We start from the raw sequence: 16,250 nt of genomic DNA, 5'->3' as shown, positions 1-16,250 counted from the left end.
AGCATGTCAACGAAACAAACGTGACAAGAAAGCTCTTGAAAGTGCTACTCCACTTTTCAAAATAAAATGCAGATTACACTCACTGTGGCAGGAAAACGTCTCATCTTAGGAAGCTCCTGGTTAAGAACAAGATTTTTCTCAAGGCTGAGGAGTAAACAGCGTCAGATCTACGGCTACAAATCCTGAACTCAGCAGCGTTAGCATGCTAGCATCCGTCAGCAAATCATTTATTACCACATAAACACACATTAAAGTACTGAAATTTAGTCCCGTTGAGCACCAGTACTGATTCCCAGACACCTGACTTAATGTTCAAAGACTTCCAAAAAAAATATTGAGTGCTGGAACATTTCTAACAAGTGGAACTCTCAAATAGCTGGAAAAAAAAAAATCATAAAAGCAGAAGGAAATTGTGCAGCTCACTCCAAAATAAGCTGGAAAGAAAGAGGCAGTTGAAACACCTGTTACAGCCTTTCAGAGTGGCTTGGAGGCAGATTCCAATCGATCGGCAGCCTGATGTGTTTGAAGTGCATTGTGCCAGACTGCCGAGGTGGTCTTCTTTCAAGCTTTCAGGCTTGTTTAAAAGAAAAAAAAACAAACAAAAAAAAAACAATGAGGGATTTAGCACAACAGGAGTGAAATGAATGGAAATGCTAAACGAGTGGAAGCAAATGTTTTGAGCAGCGGCTGTGCCCACTGGCGGCGATGCAAATTTCTGACAAATACTCAAAAGTAAAGTTTGAACAGATTTGTGCCAACTCGTTTTCTCTGGGGAAAAAAACCCCAAAACAATAGCTTCAGTTTCACGCGGCGATGATTATCCATTCTTTTGTCACGGAGATTTTGGGTTTATTTCAACATTGAGGAAAAGAAGCGCGAGTGCTGCACAGACTGGATCATTTTTTTGACAGTTTTTAAAGATAAAATGATGCTTTTACAGGACGTGTGTGAAAGTATTCCTGACATACACAGCTTTTCTAAACACATCTGTATGTGTTTGTGGGGGGGAAGGGTTCATTTAGGGAAAAACACTGGAATGGAGTAGAAGAAAAAGTGAAATGTGGCTGGAATAAAACAACCGAAACGCCACATTTTGTGAACATCAACATAGTGAGCTGTTTATGAAACGTCCCAGGGGTGAATCTTGGAAACCAAGATGTTTTTTGATTGCATACTGACCATTCTAGGTATGGATGCTTTGAAACTATTATGTGAAATAACAAAAAAAAAAGTGTTCCGCACCCCTGAGAGCGTGACAGGATGCCAGAAATCTCATGACTGCTTAAGAATGCATAAGGTTCTCCTTCAGGTTAAGAGTGATGCTTGAATAATTTATCCACACCTTGCGTATCACAAGTTGTGCTACGGCAGCACAAAACGCCACGTACAGCACCGGGGCAGAAATCCGATCAGGCTCCCCGAGGCCGAGTACAACTCCCGTCCCCGGGGTTCACCGGCGGCGGCCCGTGATGGCGGAGCCCATTTCGTAAACGCAGCTCGGCTTTTACTGCTGCGTCAGGGAGAAAGAGGGGCGAACACGGTAACCATTATGTGGAGGATTTCCCAGGGCGCCTGTTGTTCCACAAAACAACACGGTACCTCCGACTCCACCTGCACGGGCAGAAAGCTCCGGCGGCTCGCACTCCGCGACCTCTCAGAAACTGTGCTATCTGCAAAATAAAACAAAAAGCTAACTTTTCTTTCATGTTGCTGAAGCAGAAAGCATGCGATGAAATATTAATATTGACGGCAGGAAAGGAGCGAACGTTCGTTTACGGCCCACAAAGTGAGGGAATATGCAAGGCAGGCAGCTGCAGCTAACTGTGTCACATTAGTCTTTAAAACCTTCCTCTCCAAAGAGTTTCCTTCAACGCTGTGGATATACTGAGCTGGGGGATGTGAAAAAGATGAAATTAAGGCTCCATTTACACAATGTTTTCCAAGTGAAAATGGAAAACTTTGGAAATGCTCCAACTCAGGGAAGCTATCTCCATCGCTTCTGAGCGTTTCTGTAGTTTCCATGTGAAAGGGCATCGTTTTCAGAGTGTAAATGTCACAGTTTTATAAAATAAAAAGTGCTTTTCACCTGAAAAAAGGCTTCAATTTGATCAAGACTTAATTCAAAAAGTGAGGCTGAGAACCAATAGCTGAACTCGTGTCTCAAAGATGTGGAAATATTAGTTGCGAATGTGGCGAAAGCTAATTTTGCAAAAATATTTCTAGGAGTTAGCCTAATAACGCTCATATTATAAAAAGCAAAATAATAAGGCTTATCATTTCATCTTGGTCGTACAAAAAAAATAAATATAAAAACCCAAACTTATCTGAAACTTCTGAAACTCTTACAAACCAATTCCATAATTCTCCTAAGCTACGTATTGCTAATGCTAGCGAGCTAAAGAGCTAACCTATCCATTAGCATTCATGATCAATTAGTCATCTTAGGACATTTATTTCCCACTGAGAGTCTTCATACTGTCTGTAGCTGTTACGGAAAAATAAACCGTATAAATTTGTGGTTGTAACATTATCTCATGAACAAAAAGAGGACTCCTCTTGTTCGGCGTCTTTAAATTAATATTCTCACATGAAAACCCCAAATCAAAAATTAAGTAAGTAAAGATAAAGTTGAAGAAGGTTTTCTGTTGACTTGATTGAGACAAGCTGTGTTTTTGAACCAAAACAAAACCTGGGAACACAAACAGCTTGTCGCTCGAGTGGCGGCTACGCTAATCCTGCAATGTGGCGTGACGAGTGTGGGCTCCTTTCAGATCATTCTGAACATGATATTCTGACAAAGTGTCAATCGCAAATGAATAAATACACAGCGCTCGCCACCTTGCTCAATGAATCATCCAGAAAAGAAATTAAGACCTATCAAGGCAAGTATTGCATATGTGGTAGAGACTCCTCAGGTATTGTGTATTGGTAAATAATATATCATGTATTATGTATATACATTATTCATATTTTTTTTTTCAAGTTTCTGCAATTATCCTTTCACAAGAGTAACTCTTTAAAAAATACATATTGTGCATTCCCATTTTGCAATAATGAAATGTTATATTTTACATGTGGAATCACGATAAAAATGAACATTTTATACATTGTACATGTAAATATTGTGATAATGATAACTCCTTTGACACATTGTGAATCATGATTATGATACATTTGTGAACATAGTGCATCCCATAGTCACCATTATCATAATGTCACTTACACTGCATGTTGATACTGCAATCAAGTAAAATTCATGATATTTTCTACATGTTAATAGAAACATATTTGTGAACACTGCGCACCAATATCTCGATGATAAATGTGCAATAAATTGTGCATGTACGAATCACAATAACGAAAAAAAAATCAAGATACACTGTGTATTCTGATCATGGCGATGTTGTGAATTTGTGCATCCTGATATTGTCATTACACATTTCATATATTGTGCATTTTGATGTCATGGTAATGTATGAGCAATATATTCATTTTACGGTAATGATAAATTTACAATATTTTGAAGATGCTGAAGTTGACAAATCCATGAAATATTGTGTAGGTTCATAATGATAAATTTGTGAGAAATTGCATATGGTACTATTGCAATGATGACAAAATTGCTGTATATTGTGCAGGTTGATGTTACATACAATGTGATCATGATAAATTTACAACAAAAAACAATTTATTGCATTGTAGAGCCTTTATTTATTTATTTTTTTTTTTTGCTTTTAAGTAGCCCCATCAGCTGTATAACATTTAAAGTGACCTTATTTCACTGATATTCATCAATTGTATTATCAGCAGAAATTCACCATCACCTAAAACTAAACTGCAGCAGCATGACGCTTCCACCACATCAACGACAATATTGAAGAAATCAAACGTTTGCGGCTTTTTCAAAACCACAGCTCACTAACTCAACATAACAAGACTGATGTTTTCCACAACACTGTAAAAGATTTGTGGGAATATTTTATTCCAAGTTAACCTGATGAAGGGAATCTGTGGCGGAAGATCCAGCGACAGACGGCGGCTGCAGCAGAGAGCAGAAAGCTCGCTTCATTACCAGTAGCCCTCATAAAAGGCGTGCTGAAGAGCCTGGAGCTGCGTCACGGTGATCTTAATGATCTGAGGGTGGAGTAATCGACAGGAATAGGCCCTTCCGAACATCTGGCTATTCATAGACGGGGTCTCAGAGGGGATCTACGAGCAGATTACCCTGCTAGGCTTCCTTCAACAACTTTGAATGAATAAGCTGCTCCAACGTGAGCTTTTCCCAGGTGGTTGGTAAAGCAGAGTTTCATCAGCATCGGTGGAGTTTAATTCAAAAGTTTCCATTGGAAGAGGGGAAGAGTGAGCAAGGCGGGGAAGAAAAATGAGCTTCGACTTGTTGGTCCGGGGCGTTAGGACGCTCCGAGGTTCAGCGGTGATTAACGGCGTGGCAGAAGGCAGCTCCAGTGCCGGCGCAGCCAGAAGGAAGACACGGCTCCACGCTACGCCGCACATCCGGCCTTTGATTGACGAGACGACGCCGTTTAATCGCTGCGCTCTCTTCGGGGAGTCTTCATTTGGAGGTTCGCTACACTCAGAGAGGTTTTCCTGTACAACATCTCATCGGTTCAGAAGACAATGTTTAGCATTGTCAAGAAGTTGCAGCTTTGGAGCCGTTTTCAGAAAGTTTTCCGTTTTCACTTGAAATCGTTGCAAGATACCTTGAATGTTACATCCAGTTTCCAAAGCCATGACCATCCCTACAGTCTTTAACGCCGATGGAGGGAATAAAAGCGGTACAAAACATCCAAACTGACCGCATTTTATCTTTAATTTAAGCGAGCTGAAAGTATTTCTCTCCTTCCAGCTACTCTGGAGACTGATATTCAACTTCAAGCAGCTTCCATGAGCAGTTACGTAAGAGCCGGATGCATCGCCTGTCTCTCATCTCGCCTCAGCCAGAGACGGCCGAAACCAGCACAGAGGGGCTTTACCGAACCAGAGGAACCAGCGATGCTGTTCAGACAGAAACAAAAGGTAGGCTCCAACGCAGACACCGGGGTTTAAAAGTTCTCCAACAAAACACCGTTTTCATTTCTTCTGTCTGATAACCTCAGTGGAAAACTTTCCAGGCCGCCTGCCTCGGTCGAGGCCGCGCTGTAATAACATGCTCACACTTTCATTTTGGCTGGAAAGTAAATACAGAGCGCGGATAATGGGAGCAGGGGCGAGCGGGGACGGGCCACCTGAATGAACGCCTGTCACCCCGACAGACAGGAAATTAAAAGTGAGGCGACGTTGATAACAGAACGGGTCCAACTGCAGCGACAGAGGAAGGAGAGACGAGATGAATTCAGCTCAGGAGGAACCACGTGGACTCAGTGCCCAGCCAGAAGTGGAACAGGCAGGAATTAATCAAAACTGATCCAGAACTGTTCCCAAAAATCCCCAAAACTGGCTTCACAAAATCTTCTCCCAAAACTTAAAAAAAACAATGACATCTCCACAGATGAAGTTTGGCTGAAGGTACCAAACTTTCCATGTCATCCAATAATTATCAATTGTTCATTGGCCTCGGACTGATACTCAGACGCTGAAGATAAAGCTTTATATGACATTTAATGCCTTCAAGATATAATAATTCATGTTGTTTAATCGATCCAAAGTATTCTGAAGTGCAATTGCAAAAAAGTGTGTGAATATTCAACAAATTTTGGCGAAAGTTTTCGAAAGCTCTCCAAGCCATGATACCATCATGCTCTACTTTAAATGAAAACAATGTAGCTTCCATATGTGGATACCACTTCTATGTCATTAAACCTTCAGCGTATGCCGACAACACTGTATTTTTTTTAAACAGCCTTTCGGTTGTTGGTAAGAAATGAAATGTGTCATCCAGACGGCGAAGTAAATGTACAAGTGTTCATTGTTATGAATGATTCCTCGTTGCACAAGAGCATAACTATGTGTGTACCCTTGCTGTGAGGCGCATGCCAAGTCGCAGCATTTCAGAAAAGTTGTGTTTTTCTCGCGTTTCACTGTCAGAGTTAAAGATAAAAGTTTCAACCTGCGAAGGTTCCTTTCAGTTCTGGACAATTTGATGATCATCATTAAACTCCAGTGTAGAAAGTATCAGAGGACACTCACAGGCTGACGCAATTAAAATTTGATTAATTAATTACAAAGCTCCTGATTAAATAGATTAGAATCCCACTGCCATTTAAAATATGAGGGGAAAACAAGCAGATTAACATACTTCAATTGTCCTAAAGGAGCCACAAATAAATTACCACTAAATGCCTTTGATGAAGGAAAGTAAAATAACGACACCAGAATATCTTATTAAACTATGTTTCCACGAAAATGAAAGCATATGAATAAAACATTGGTGCAGGACTTCGCTTACTGACAAATATTTTAATCATGTGGCATGAAAATGCATTTGCGTTTGCGCTCATTGTCGTCAGATTAAACAAAGGCGGGAGCAGCGCAAAGTAAAACAGGAGAAAAGAGGAGGAAAAAAAGCACATCTTCTACAGATGAGAAGAGCACCATGATTAATTCACTGCCTTAAACATAATCTCTTAAGCACAAAATCACGTTAATCGACTCGGAGTCATTGTCTTCGTGTGTGACCAGAAAGGGAGGAAAGTAAAGACACGTGAACCTCGCCAACTGCAGTCATGAGGGATAGATAAATAAATAAATAAATAAATAAATAAATAAATAAATAAATAAATAAATAAATGGAGATGCAGGCGGCGCGTTAGGCGAATGCATCTCATCTTAACGCCTCATCACTCAACAGTTGTTCACGCCGAGACGAGGAACAGAAAATGAAAAATAGGCTGCAGGATCGACTATTCACAAACAGGAAATGGTGAAAGTGATGCGCGGCGCTGCATTAACGTTATCGCGCGAAGCGGCGTCTCTTCTCCCTCCGCGCCCGAGCACTTCGGCTCGTTACGTAAATGTCCTGCTGCGTCTGAACAAAGCCGCGAGGAACATTAGAGAGCCGTTTCACATCCGCTGGGCCCGGAGAGGACCTTAACGCGCGCTAATGCGAGGTTTCTGAGAGTCGTACCGGCAACCTCATGAGCATTCTGAAGTATTCCACCAGTGATCGGCGCTCGCTCTGTATGGATTACCCGTCTCCTGGAGGCTCACAGATAAGCCTGAACGTTGTAATACCGCCTGCAGCCACATGGGGCCGGTGTTGAGCTCAGAGGTTAGCGCAGAAGTTTTCTGTTTTGTTTCCTGGGACTCAAACGTGAGAGGAAAGCTCATCCACCTTTAATGTGCAGCCTCCAGCCTGAAATCTCAGATCCGTCGGAGCCCTAAGTGCCGCCACTCTCCATAAATCATTCACCTCCATCCCGACCGGCAGCTAATGACCGGGACACAGGTCCGCGGGAGGGCTCGAACACGGCGGCTCGCCGCAGCTCCCGCTTCTCGATAAAACCTCGCCGGAAACGCACAGAAAGTCGATACGGACACGGCGAGTTAAGACAGTCGGGGTAAAGCTGGTTCAAGGCCGATTTGGATTGATCAAGGTGAGTAAACGCTTCCTTTCATCGCGCACTTAATTAAAGGAGACGGTAATGGAGGCGTTTGAGGCTGGAAGCACATTAGCAGCCAGGCTTCACAGAACAAAACACAAATCCCAGAAGCACTCGTTTCCCTGAGTCCGGGGAATCCGATTTCCAGGTCTTTCAGGCACAATCACTCCATGGTGAACAACAATCACAACATTTAGGCCAACATCTTTTTCTGTTGTTGGTGCGACTGCATCAAGTTAAAATATTATATATTGAAATCTGAAAACTGGGACCAGTATCAACAAGTGTGACCTCCAATGTTGACAAAATGTCCAAAACATTTATTTGTGGTTATTTATTTTCCCATTTTAGAGAATTTCTCTATACTTCAATACCATCTAGTGGGAAAACAATGACAAGAATGCTTCATTTACAGCACCGATTGGAAATATATTTCCTCATATGGAGAAAATATAAAAATTTAAAGCAGCGAACAGAAAGACGGAGTCTGGTTCGTCTGTTCACTTTTTTTAAGACAAAATGACGCCCCACTCATTAACAGATTCAATACATAACTATATATTTTACATATTTATGTAATTAATTAAGAAAAAAACCCTGATCTCAGAGGCAGTTTTTGAAATTGACTGAATCATTTACGGAATTACGAGAAAAATGCGTTATTTTTCTTTCGCCGGAGTATCGTATCCGCCCGAGGGGCCAGTAAAACTCTGATCTCTTCGCCAGTGATTGGAAAAATGTGACAGCAGACACCGTGGGGTGGATTTCATGAGCTTGGCTGGTGTGTATAGAATAATAATTGATTTTGACATTGACAAGGGACTTTTTCCCCCCAACTTCTGCTTAAAACAATGGTGTTTGATCTCATCCTGCAGTCACAACGCTCCAGTTTATTACCTCTTATTGTTGTGCAATGACTTAATGAAAGACTAAAATGCTCCAATCTTGTTATACATATAGTTATCACTTCAACCTGGTCTTTTTAAACTCTGCATTAAACACAAGGTGAAAGTCAAAATGTGCAGAAAGGAATCACCTTTGTCAGACTGAGTTCATTAATTTAACCTCAAACAGCCTGTTTTCTCTCGAGACACACCGTATTTCTTCATCTCTTCAAAAACAGATCGTTCTAAACTGGCTCAGCGGGGAACATCTCAACCGAGAGAGGGGGAAGCAAAACAGGAAGGGACGGTTTTCCCAGTTGCCTGAAGTTGAGAGTTTTGGCGTCGGCCCGTCGAACGAGGCGGCGAGCGGAGCAGCGGCGTTGTTTTCGCTTCAGATGGAAAGAAGAAAAGAAAGACGGGAGCACATCCTGAATGATGAAGAGAACAAAACACCACCGCCGTATCTTAGCAACTGATGCATCCCTACTTTGTACAGAATGTATGAAAAAAAAGAAGAAGAAAAAAAAAAAAAAAAAAAAAGCGCTGAAGCCAGGCAACGGATTCTGACAGAACGGCGACTATTCGGCCGTCTCCCAATGGAGCGGAGCGGTCGAGTCTAAATCAGGAAGCCGCCGTACGACTCCCGCCAGAAATGTTGAGCCGTCTGCGACGAGCGGCCGGGCAGCAGCGCGGTCCGACTCGTTCCTCTCTCTCAGACAGGAGAATTAAGTTAACGCCGCCTGGCAGACGGAGGAGAGCGTCGCAGAATAAGTCTCGGGAACCGTGTTCAATATGTCAAACATATAGCGACACGACGCTCCCGATGGTCACTCTGAGACTCGTGTCCTCGACATTCAATAATGCTTTGAAAAGGGTTTTTTGAGGGGCTGAAAATAGATTTAGAAGTTTTCAAATCCCTGAATGTTTTTTTATTGAAATGTTTGGGTCCTATTCTGAGTTGAGTTTTCATCAAAACTTTTCAGATGACCATTGAGAGCGACAGGGTGAAACTTTGAGTGTTTTTCATAGTGAGACTGACGTCTTCCTCCCGTGTCTGCAGCCTGGTTAATCACATGCCGCTGCTCTGCATCGCCGCACGGACCCGGGGCGGACGTCCGTGGGTTCTCAATAGCGGGTAAACAACACTGTGGAAGGAGTATTTCAGGATTTGCTCATTAGCGAGCGGCCTAAGGTGTCGGGCCAGGTGACGGACGGACGGGCGGACCGGCGTGTCCAGACAGCCACGGAGACAGGCGGGAGAGTTCTTCCATTTCGAGCTCTGACTGTCCAGGCAGTGAGGCTGAACTCTGACTTCGAGAGACAAAAACCCAAGAGTGAAGAAGAGTCTAATATTAGTTCCGTTACGTGAAAGGCTGAGGTGAGAGTATCCGGCCTGCCGAGGAGCCGCGGATCGCTTTATCTGGTCCAACTTGCGAGTTTTAGAAGAAAGAACATAAATCTAAAAAGATCATATAACCGTAGCAATGATTCACCAAGAACACTAAAGGTACTTGAGCTTCTTGGGCATTGAGCACATGGAACATGTCCCTGGTCTGAATGGCAGACAAAGAGATCTTACTCGACATTGTCGTGTGCACTTTACAGCTGAAGAGGCTTTGAATGCGCACAAAGAAATGAGGCTACAAGAATCCTTTGGCTGCGAGAGTTGCTAATGCATCATTAGATGGGCTTCCGGAAGCGAGGGTGGAGGGGACACTTAGAGATGAATACAGGAGCACGTAAACCGATGATTCGATCAATTTCATAGTGGAACCTCGGTGAATTTATTTACTGCAGAGTTAAACAACCACCAGAAGAAACTCACTGGGGATTCCAGTCATGAAATGCAACCAAAAACAAGAAGAGATCTCTTCTGTAAAAGGACGAAGACGATGAGAAACCATAAATATCTTGAGAGGACGAGTGTATCGATGTGTTTTATATGCTTTGTTTGAAGATGTCCACTTCTCACTTCACATACAAATGGATGATTTCATTACACTTGGGTCCATTTCGGCGAATCGATGAAGCCAGAAAGAGACTTGTTGACAAAGTCGCCTCAAAACTGAGTGAATTCAAACAACCTCAAAGTATCTGCCCACAAGAAAACCCATATAAAATAGATAAAATTCTAAAAATGTCTTCATCTGTCAAAACTATCTTCATCCAGAAAAGGCAAAACAGAAGGACGAAATGACACTGCTTTTCAAATCTTAGGCTGTGATGACCCCGAGGATGTCAGACTCCTATATCTGGGTGAAGTAATGGACAGAGAATTTGCTGGAACGACTGGTATTTGGGTAAAACTGCTCATCGCATGTAAAGAGGCCATCACAAAAAACTGGCACAAAGTTGAACCGCCTGGCCTAAAACGATGGATGGATATAGTTTAAGGACTTCTTATAATGACAAAAAATGACTTTTTCCCATAAGAAATAGAACTGACCGTTGTGAAAAATGGGGGAAAAAAAGGATATTGTTTGCTGCAAAGGAAGAGGACGCTGCCCCCTTGTGACTACATAACTATGAATTTCTAATGCTCCTTTTGGTTTTGTTCTTTATTTCCTTTTGTTCTATATAAATGTTAAAAATGTGTTCTTGAAAATAAAGAGTTCGAACAAAAGAAAAGAAATGATTTTTATTGAATGCCAAGTGGTTAAACCAGGTTATCCACGTCTGGCTGCTTTTAAGGGTGATATTGATCAAGAAGGGAATCAGTTACTACATTTGTGACAAATGCTTGTAACAACCTTCCATTGGTAAATTCCCAGTTGGATGTTATTCAGATGGATTTGTCCCAATTGGTAGATGGAAACTCTCTCTCATCCCGGTTACGGATAGATACAAATAATGGTGCCTCCTCAGTTTGGAAGTGCTGTTTATTCTTGTTTAATCCAACGGTTTCCTTCATTTTTCTTCAGCTTTTCTCTCAACTATTGAAAGAAAAAGGTTTTCAAAACCATCTCCCATCATATCAGCTCACAATCTGTACTCATTTTTTTTCCTTTGTCGTCTTTATCAGCTGTTCAGTCATTTCTGGGGATGTAGAGTTCTTGGAAAGTAAGCATAGAGAAAAGTCAAAGATGGTATTCATTGAGATTTGAATGATTATGTCTCTACAAATGGTGGAAAAAAGTTCTCAAAAGGAGAAAAGAGAGAGAAGATCCACGATTCGTGAAAAGTCTGACTTACATTTTGTTTTTCACGCGGCATTAACTAATGAGAAATTTGCATAGAGAATCTGGGTTGTTGTGCAACTTCATGAAAATTCAGTTAAGTTCTTAGTGTTTCAACACCAGCGTCTCGAGATCATACTTAAAATGCATAAAGCTGAAAAGGGGGAAAAAAGAAACAACAACACAAAATCAGCCAATAACTGAGATTTATCCTTTTCAGAGACGAGAGCGGAAATTCTGGCTTTTACATAAAGGAGAGATAATCAAACCTGGTGAGAACGAGTAAAGAGGAAACCCGAGTGACTTAGTTCATCTCGGAGTGAAAAGTGTCGCCTCCATTAGAGTTCTGACACATTTCTTATCACAGTGATGCAGATGGCATTCGACCAATCGGCCAGTTACTGTGAACGTTTTCTCAACAAGCAGCTGTAAAATGGAGAAATACAACTTGTTCAAACTTCTGCCAGGAATCTCTTGCTTTGTTTTGTTTTCTTCACTCACTAGTAAAAAAAATTAAACACATTACTCCTATTTAAACATATTTTCGCTGGGCTGAAATTCGCCGTTTGACTTTCAAGGTTGCCCACAAATAAAAAAGCTCTTACTGACGGAGCGCCTCTTGTTCCTGGTGTTGGTCTTTAAATCGACCCCAGAGTGAAAGACGAGTGCTTTCAGGGGAGTTAAGAAGCAAGGTCATCTGGCTGGAGGGCTTTTCTTTGAAGGATCAGAATTTAAAATGGCAATGGCACTGTGTGCGTTCGGTGGCAGTAGAGTCGTACCTGGGAATTACCAGGAGATCCAACAGTCGTTACGCTCAGATCTTAAATTCATTCTATTTGGGAAGATGCTGTATGTTGAGATCAGGCTTAACTAATCGATACAGTTTGGATGTTCAGTGTATGGATGGGTGGGATTTTGTGATTCTTTGAGATTCTAGACCAGGAGTGTTGAAGGCTTTTTAGCCCAATTTCACCTTGAGTGTGCAGGACCAGTCAAAACTGTATCATCATTACCTTTAAATTGAAAATGTGAAGTTTTCCTTTGTTATGGCATAGAGTATACATGCTGGAAATATCTGTATTTTCACAAAACTAAATAGTTACTACAAAAAAAGGCCACGATTTTAACACAAAATCAAGTTTTTAATGCAAATCTCTGTTGCGGTATGTCAAAGAAACTGCTCTAACTGTTGCATTATGCTTGTTGAGAACGTGGTTTTGAGCGTTACGATACCTCAGCTCGCCTCTCAGTGCTGTGTTGTGTCTACTACCCTTAAGAATTTAGTTTAAAAAGAAGAAAAGAAAAAAGTTTTCTTTGAAAGTTTGGCCATTTTCTTGGTGGTTTCACAGGCCAGATTGGAACCTATGCAGGCCACTTTTGGCCCACGGGCCTAAAGTTTGACACCGTGATAGAGATGCTAACCACCTGGATAACTCACTGGTTAGCCTGTTAGCTTAACCCTAACAGTGCAAGCAGAGCTCAACTAAACTCTACTGTGCAACTTGAAAAAGTTTTTTTTTTTTTGTTTTCTATCAAATATAGCATAACAAACCTCTTTACATGAAATACAATTGAAAAAGAATTTTAGTTTTTTTGTTGAAGAAAAACATCTACTAATTGTTTCAATTACGGTTCTCTTCATGGACTGCAGAAGATAAAACTAGTCCAGAGAATATCATGATCTATCACTCCATCTTCCTCCACAGACAAGCACTGGTGGTCTATCTAACACACCTCTTAACCGGTTGGAGCCACAACTCTTTAGTTCATCTTTTACAGCTCAGCCACCTCCTGCGGTGTCCCTCAGGGCTCCGTCCTGAGCCCCATACTCTTCATTATCTATCTCCTCCCTGTTGGCCAGATTTTCCATGCATTGAATATATGATTTCATTGCTATGCGGCTCAGCTTTATCTTTCCACCTAACATACCGAATATTCACTCAATGGACACCTTTAAAAGCCATCTTAAAAAATATCGTTTAAAGCAGGCATGTTTATGGAAACTGATACAGTTCTACTGCAAATGCCTGAATGTTTTCAACATGTTCATCATGTAATCCATGCATCAATTCATTATATTTTAAAAGAACTGTAAGAAAGTGGTAAGACCCAGGCACAGCATCAGCTGAGAAGACGAGGAGGCTGGTGTCAAATTACAGGTAACTGATGCTGGCGTGGAAGGTGGACATGGAGGATACGGTGGTAACTCCACAGACCCGTCACTCGTTTTCAATGGTAATCCAGTTTTTTTTTTTTATGCCACAGGGAATCAGTGTGGATCCTTTTTTGGCTAAAGGTGCTCAACAAACAAATAAATATTCAGCAGTACGTATATATTAACATATTTCCACTCATGCCATGCACTGTGTCAACATGCTTGACATCAAGAGGTTTCTGCCTTATTCCACTGCCACATACATGAAAGGACGACTCCTCGGCAGCCTCGGGTATCCTGTAAACCCCGCCGAACGCGTTACATCTATCATGTAATTAATTCATAATCCGCACTCCGAGCGCACCAGAGACGGCAGAAACGATTTGTGGTGCGAGGGAGCGAATCCTCGCGGTCTGACAGCTCGGTCTGTTCTTTCACCAATAAGAAGACTCTCATATGTTCAGAAACTCTCCCAGTGCCTGCTGTCTGTTTGGAATTAGTCTCCATGGCGACCGACCAGGCCGTCTGGCTTCGGCGCAGTGATGTGTTATGATAATAGTCGCCGGAGTAACAAGCACCTGAAAACACATCGAACGTTCGCGCGGACCCTCGGCGGGACTCTGAGCCGAATGAAATGTAAGTTCATTCAGAGATGAGGATCAACAGCGACAGAAACAGACGCTCGGAAAGGCTTCAGACGATGAGTGCCTTGATGTATGCCATGTATCAGAGAGTTGAGGTGAAAGCGGAGGCCGTGGTCCTCACCGTGAGACGTTCTGAGCCACGCCGGACTGGCTGGACGCCGGGTGAGGCCTCTCCTCCGGGCTCGCCGCCTGAGGACCCAGCTTTCCCCGGCCTTTGCCTCCTCTCTGCTGCCGCTGCTCCTCTTCCTCCATCTCCTCGGTGCCGGGCTTCTCCTTCCCTCGACCCTCGCTCTCGTTGTCGCTCTCCTCGCCCAAGATGTCGTCCACCTAAAGAAAAGCAGAGATGTGACTTTGCATGGAAACGCTGAACGGACGTTAATCCAAACTACATCTGGAAAAGGGTTGTACTCCTTTTATCAGTCCTCTTGCTGGGGCGAGGAAGACGGTAAAAAGACCCTCCTCTTCAATTGGAGACTTGAAAGGTTCGACATTACCCGGGGTCAGGAGCACAAATTCTATCCAGCAATCCACGCGAAAATGGTTTTTTCAGTTGGATAACATCTAATAGCGAAGAGGGACCTTTGTCTTTGAACTTTAACCATCGGATCAATTCAGCTGTGTTTAATGAAGTAAACTCAAGCTGAGGATTTGAAGGCTTAGCTGAGATGCTGAGAAAATCCAAAGCGCCTGCCAAAAGGTTGCATCCGAGGCTGTTTTAGTAGACGATGATTAACAAGGCTTGTTTTTCCTTATCAGCCCTGGACAGATGGAATCAAATTTGAATTGAGACAACAAAAGCATCAAATCAGATTTTTTTTCTGACGAGGAAGCCGAGCTCGGCCAAACACAACAAAGACAATCGTTCCAATGGAAAAATGCTGCCAGACAGCGGAGGCAGGAACAGTCAGCTCATTAATCTACAGTCTTTTAGCGGCACACAATTTATAATGCTAATGCTCACCGACCATTTAGAAAAAAAAGGTAAGCCAATTGACAGCTTGGGGATCAATGGAAATGAATATAGCCAGAAGAAACGTGCAGCCTTCTGCGCATTGACTCATTAGGAGCACAAAGCTCGAGGAAAACTGGGATTAATGCAGGGCTCAGGACTCTTGGGGCGAGAGATGGGATCATTACTGGCATCAGGCCAGGCTCATTAGACCCGCGTTGTCGGTTATTTGGACAACCATCGAGTGTCTTGGTGAGAGCCGGAGGTGAGGCCGCCCGAGGTGAAGCCCGACTGCAAAGAGAGGAGGGAAAACTCCCCGCATGTCAGGCGTCTCCGGAATCAAACAGGGGTTCCAGCTAACCATCAAGCAACGCACCAACAAAACAGTTAACTGGATTTCATTTGTTGTCAATCTAAGAGCGCACCTGCACACAAAGCACCCCTCTTTGTTTCCAGATCAAAAGCTCAGATTGTCGTCTCTCTTCTCCCCATCACTGTCTTCCCCGAGCGAAAACACTAACAGTCTGTTAGGCCTTGGTTCTGACAGCTGCCGAGGCTTCAGGAGTTCTGTTTGGCTGTCAGTGCAATTAAAATATGAACAGAGTTGAACAAAGAGGAGCGAGGAAGACTTTCAGACTGCAGACAGAGACGGGAAATTGGAAGAGTGCTCAACAGATATTTGTACAAAAAAAAAAAAAAAAAAAAAAAATCTGGCCTGAGATGAATTTTCTTCACTAAATTAAATCCAAATTAGCAGTTTTACGTCCGTAATAAATGAGCAGCTAAGCAGATGGAGGCGCGTTCGATTCTGACTGACGAGACAGTCATTCTGATTTAATTTGGCCCGACATCTGCACGGAAAGGCAGTCGCTGGAAACGCTCTGCA

General features: G+C 42.6%; 1 protein-coding gene across 1 annotated transcript in view; it reads right to left on the bottom strand.

Annotated features, from left to right (window-relative positions):
* ctdp1 (CTD (carboxy-terminal domain, RNA polymerase II, polypeptide A) phosphatase, subunit 1) overlaps positions 1-16,250 on the bottom strand; it is a 63,891-nt gene that overhangs the window by 16,358 nt on the left and 31,283 nt on the right. The window contains exon 12 of the mRNA XM_030121110.1: positions 14,537-14,742. Within this exon, the coding sequence (XP_029976970.1) occupies positions 14,537-14,742 (206 nt within the window). The remainder of the gene's footprint in view (positions 1-14,536; positions 14,743-16,250) is intronic.

The sequence above is a fragment of the Salarias fasciatus genome, chromosome 22 (assembly GCF_902148845.1).
Source record: "Salarias fasciatus chromosome 22, fSalaFa1.1, whole genome shotgun sequence".
Classification (NCBI taxonomy): Eukaryota; Metazoa; Chordata; class Actinopteri; order Blenniiformes; family Blenniidae; genus Salarias; species Salarias fasciatus.
The sequence above is the reverse complement of the archived record's forward strand: the minus strand, read 5'-3'. Positions and strand labels throughout refer to the sequence as shown.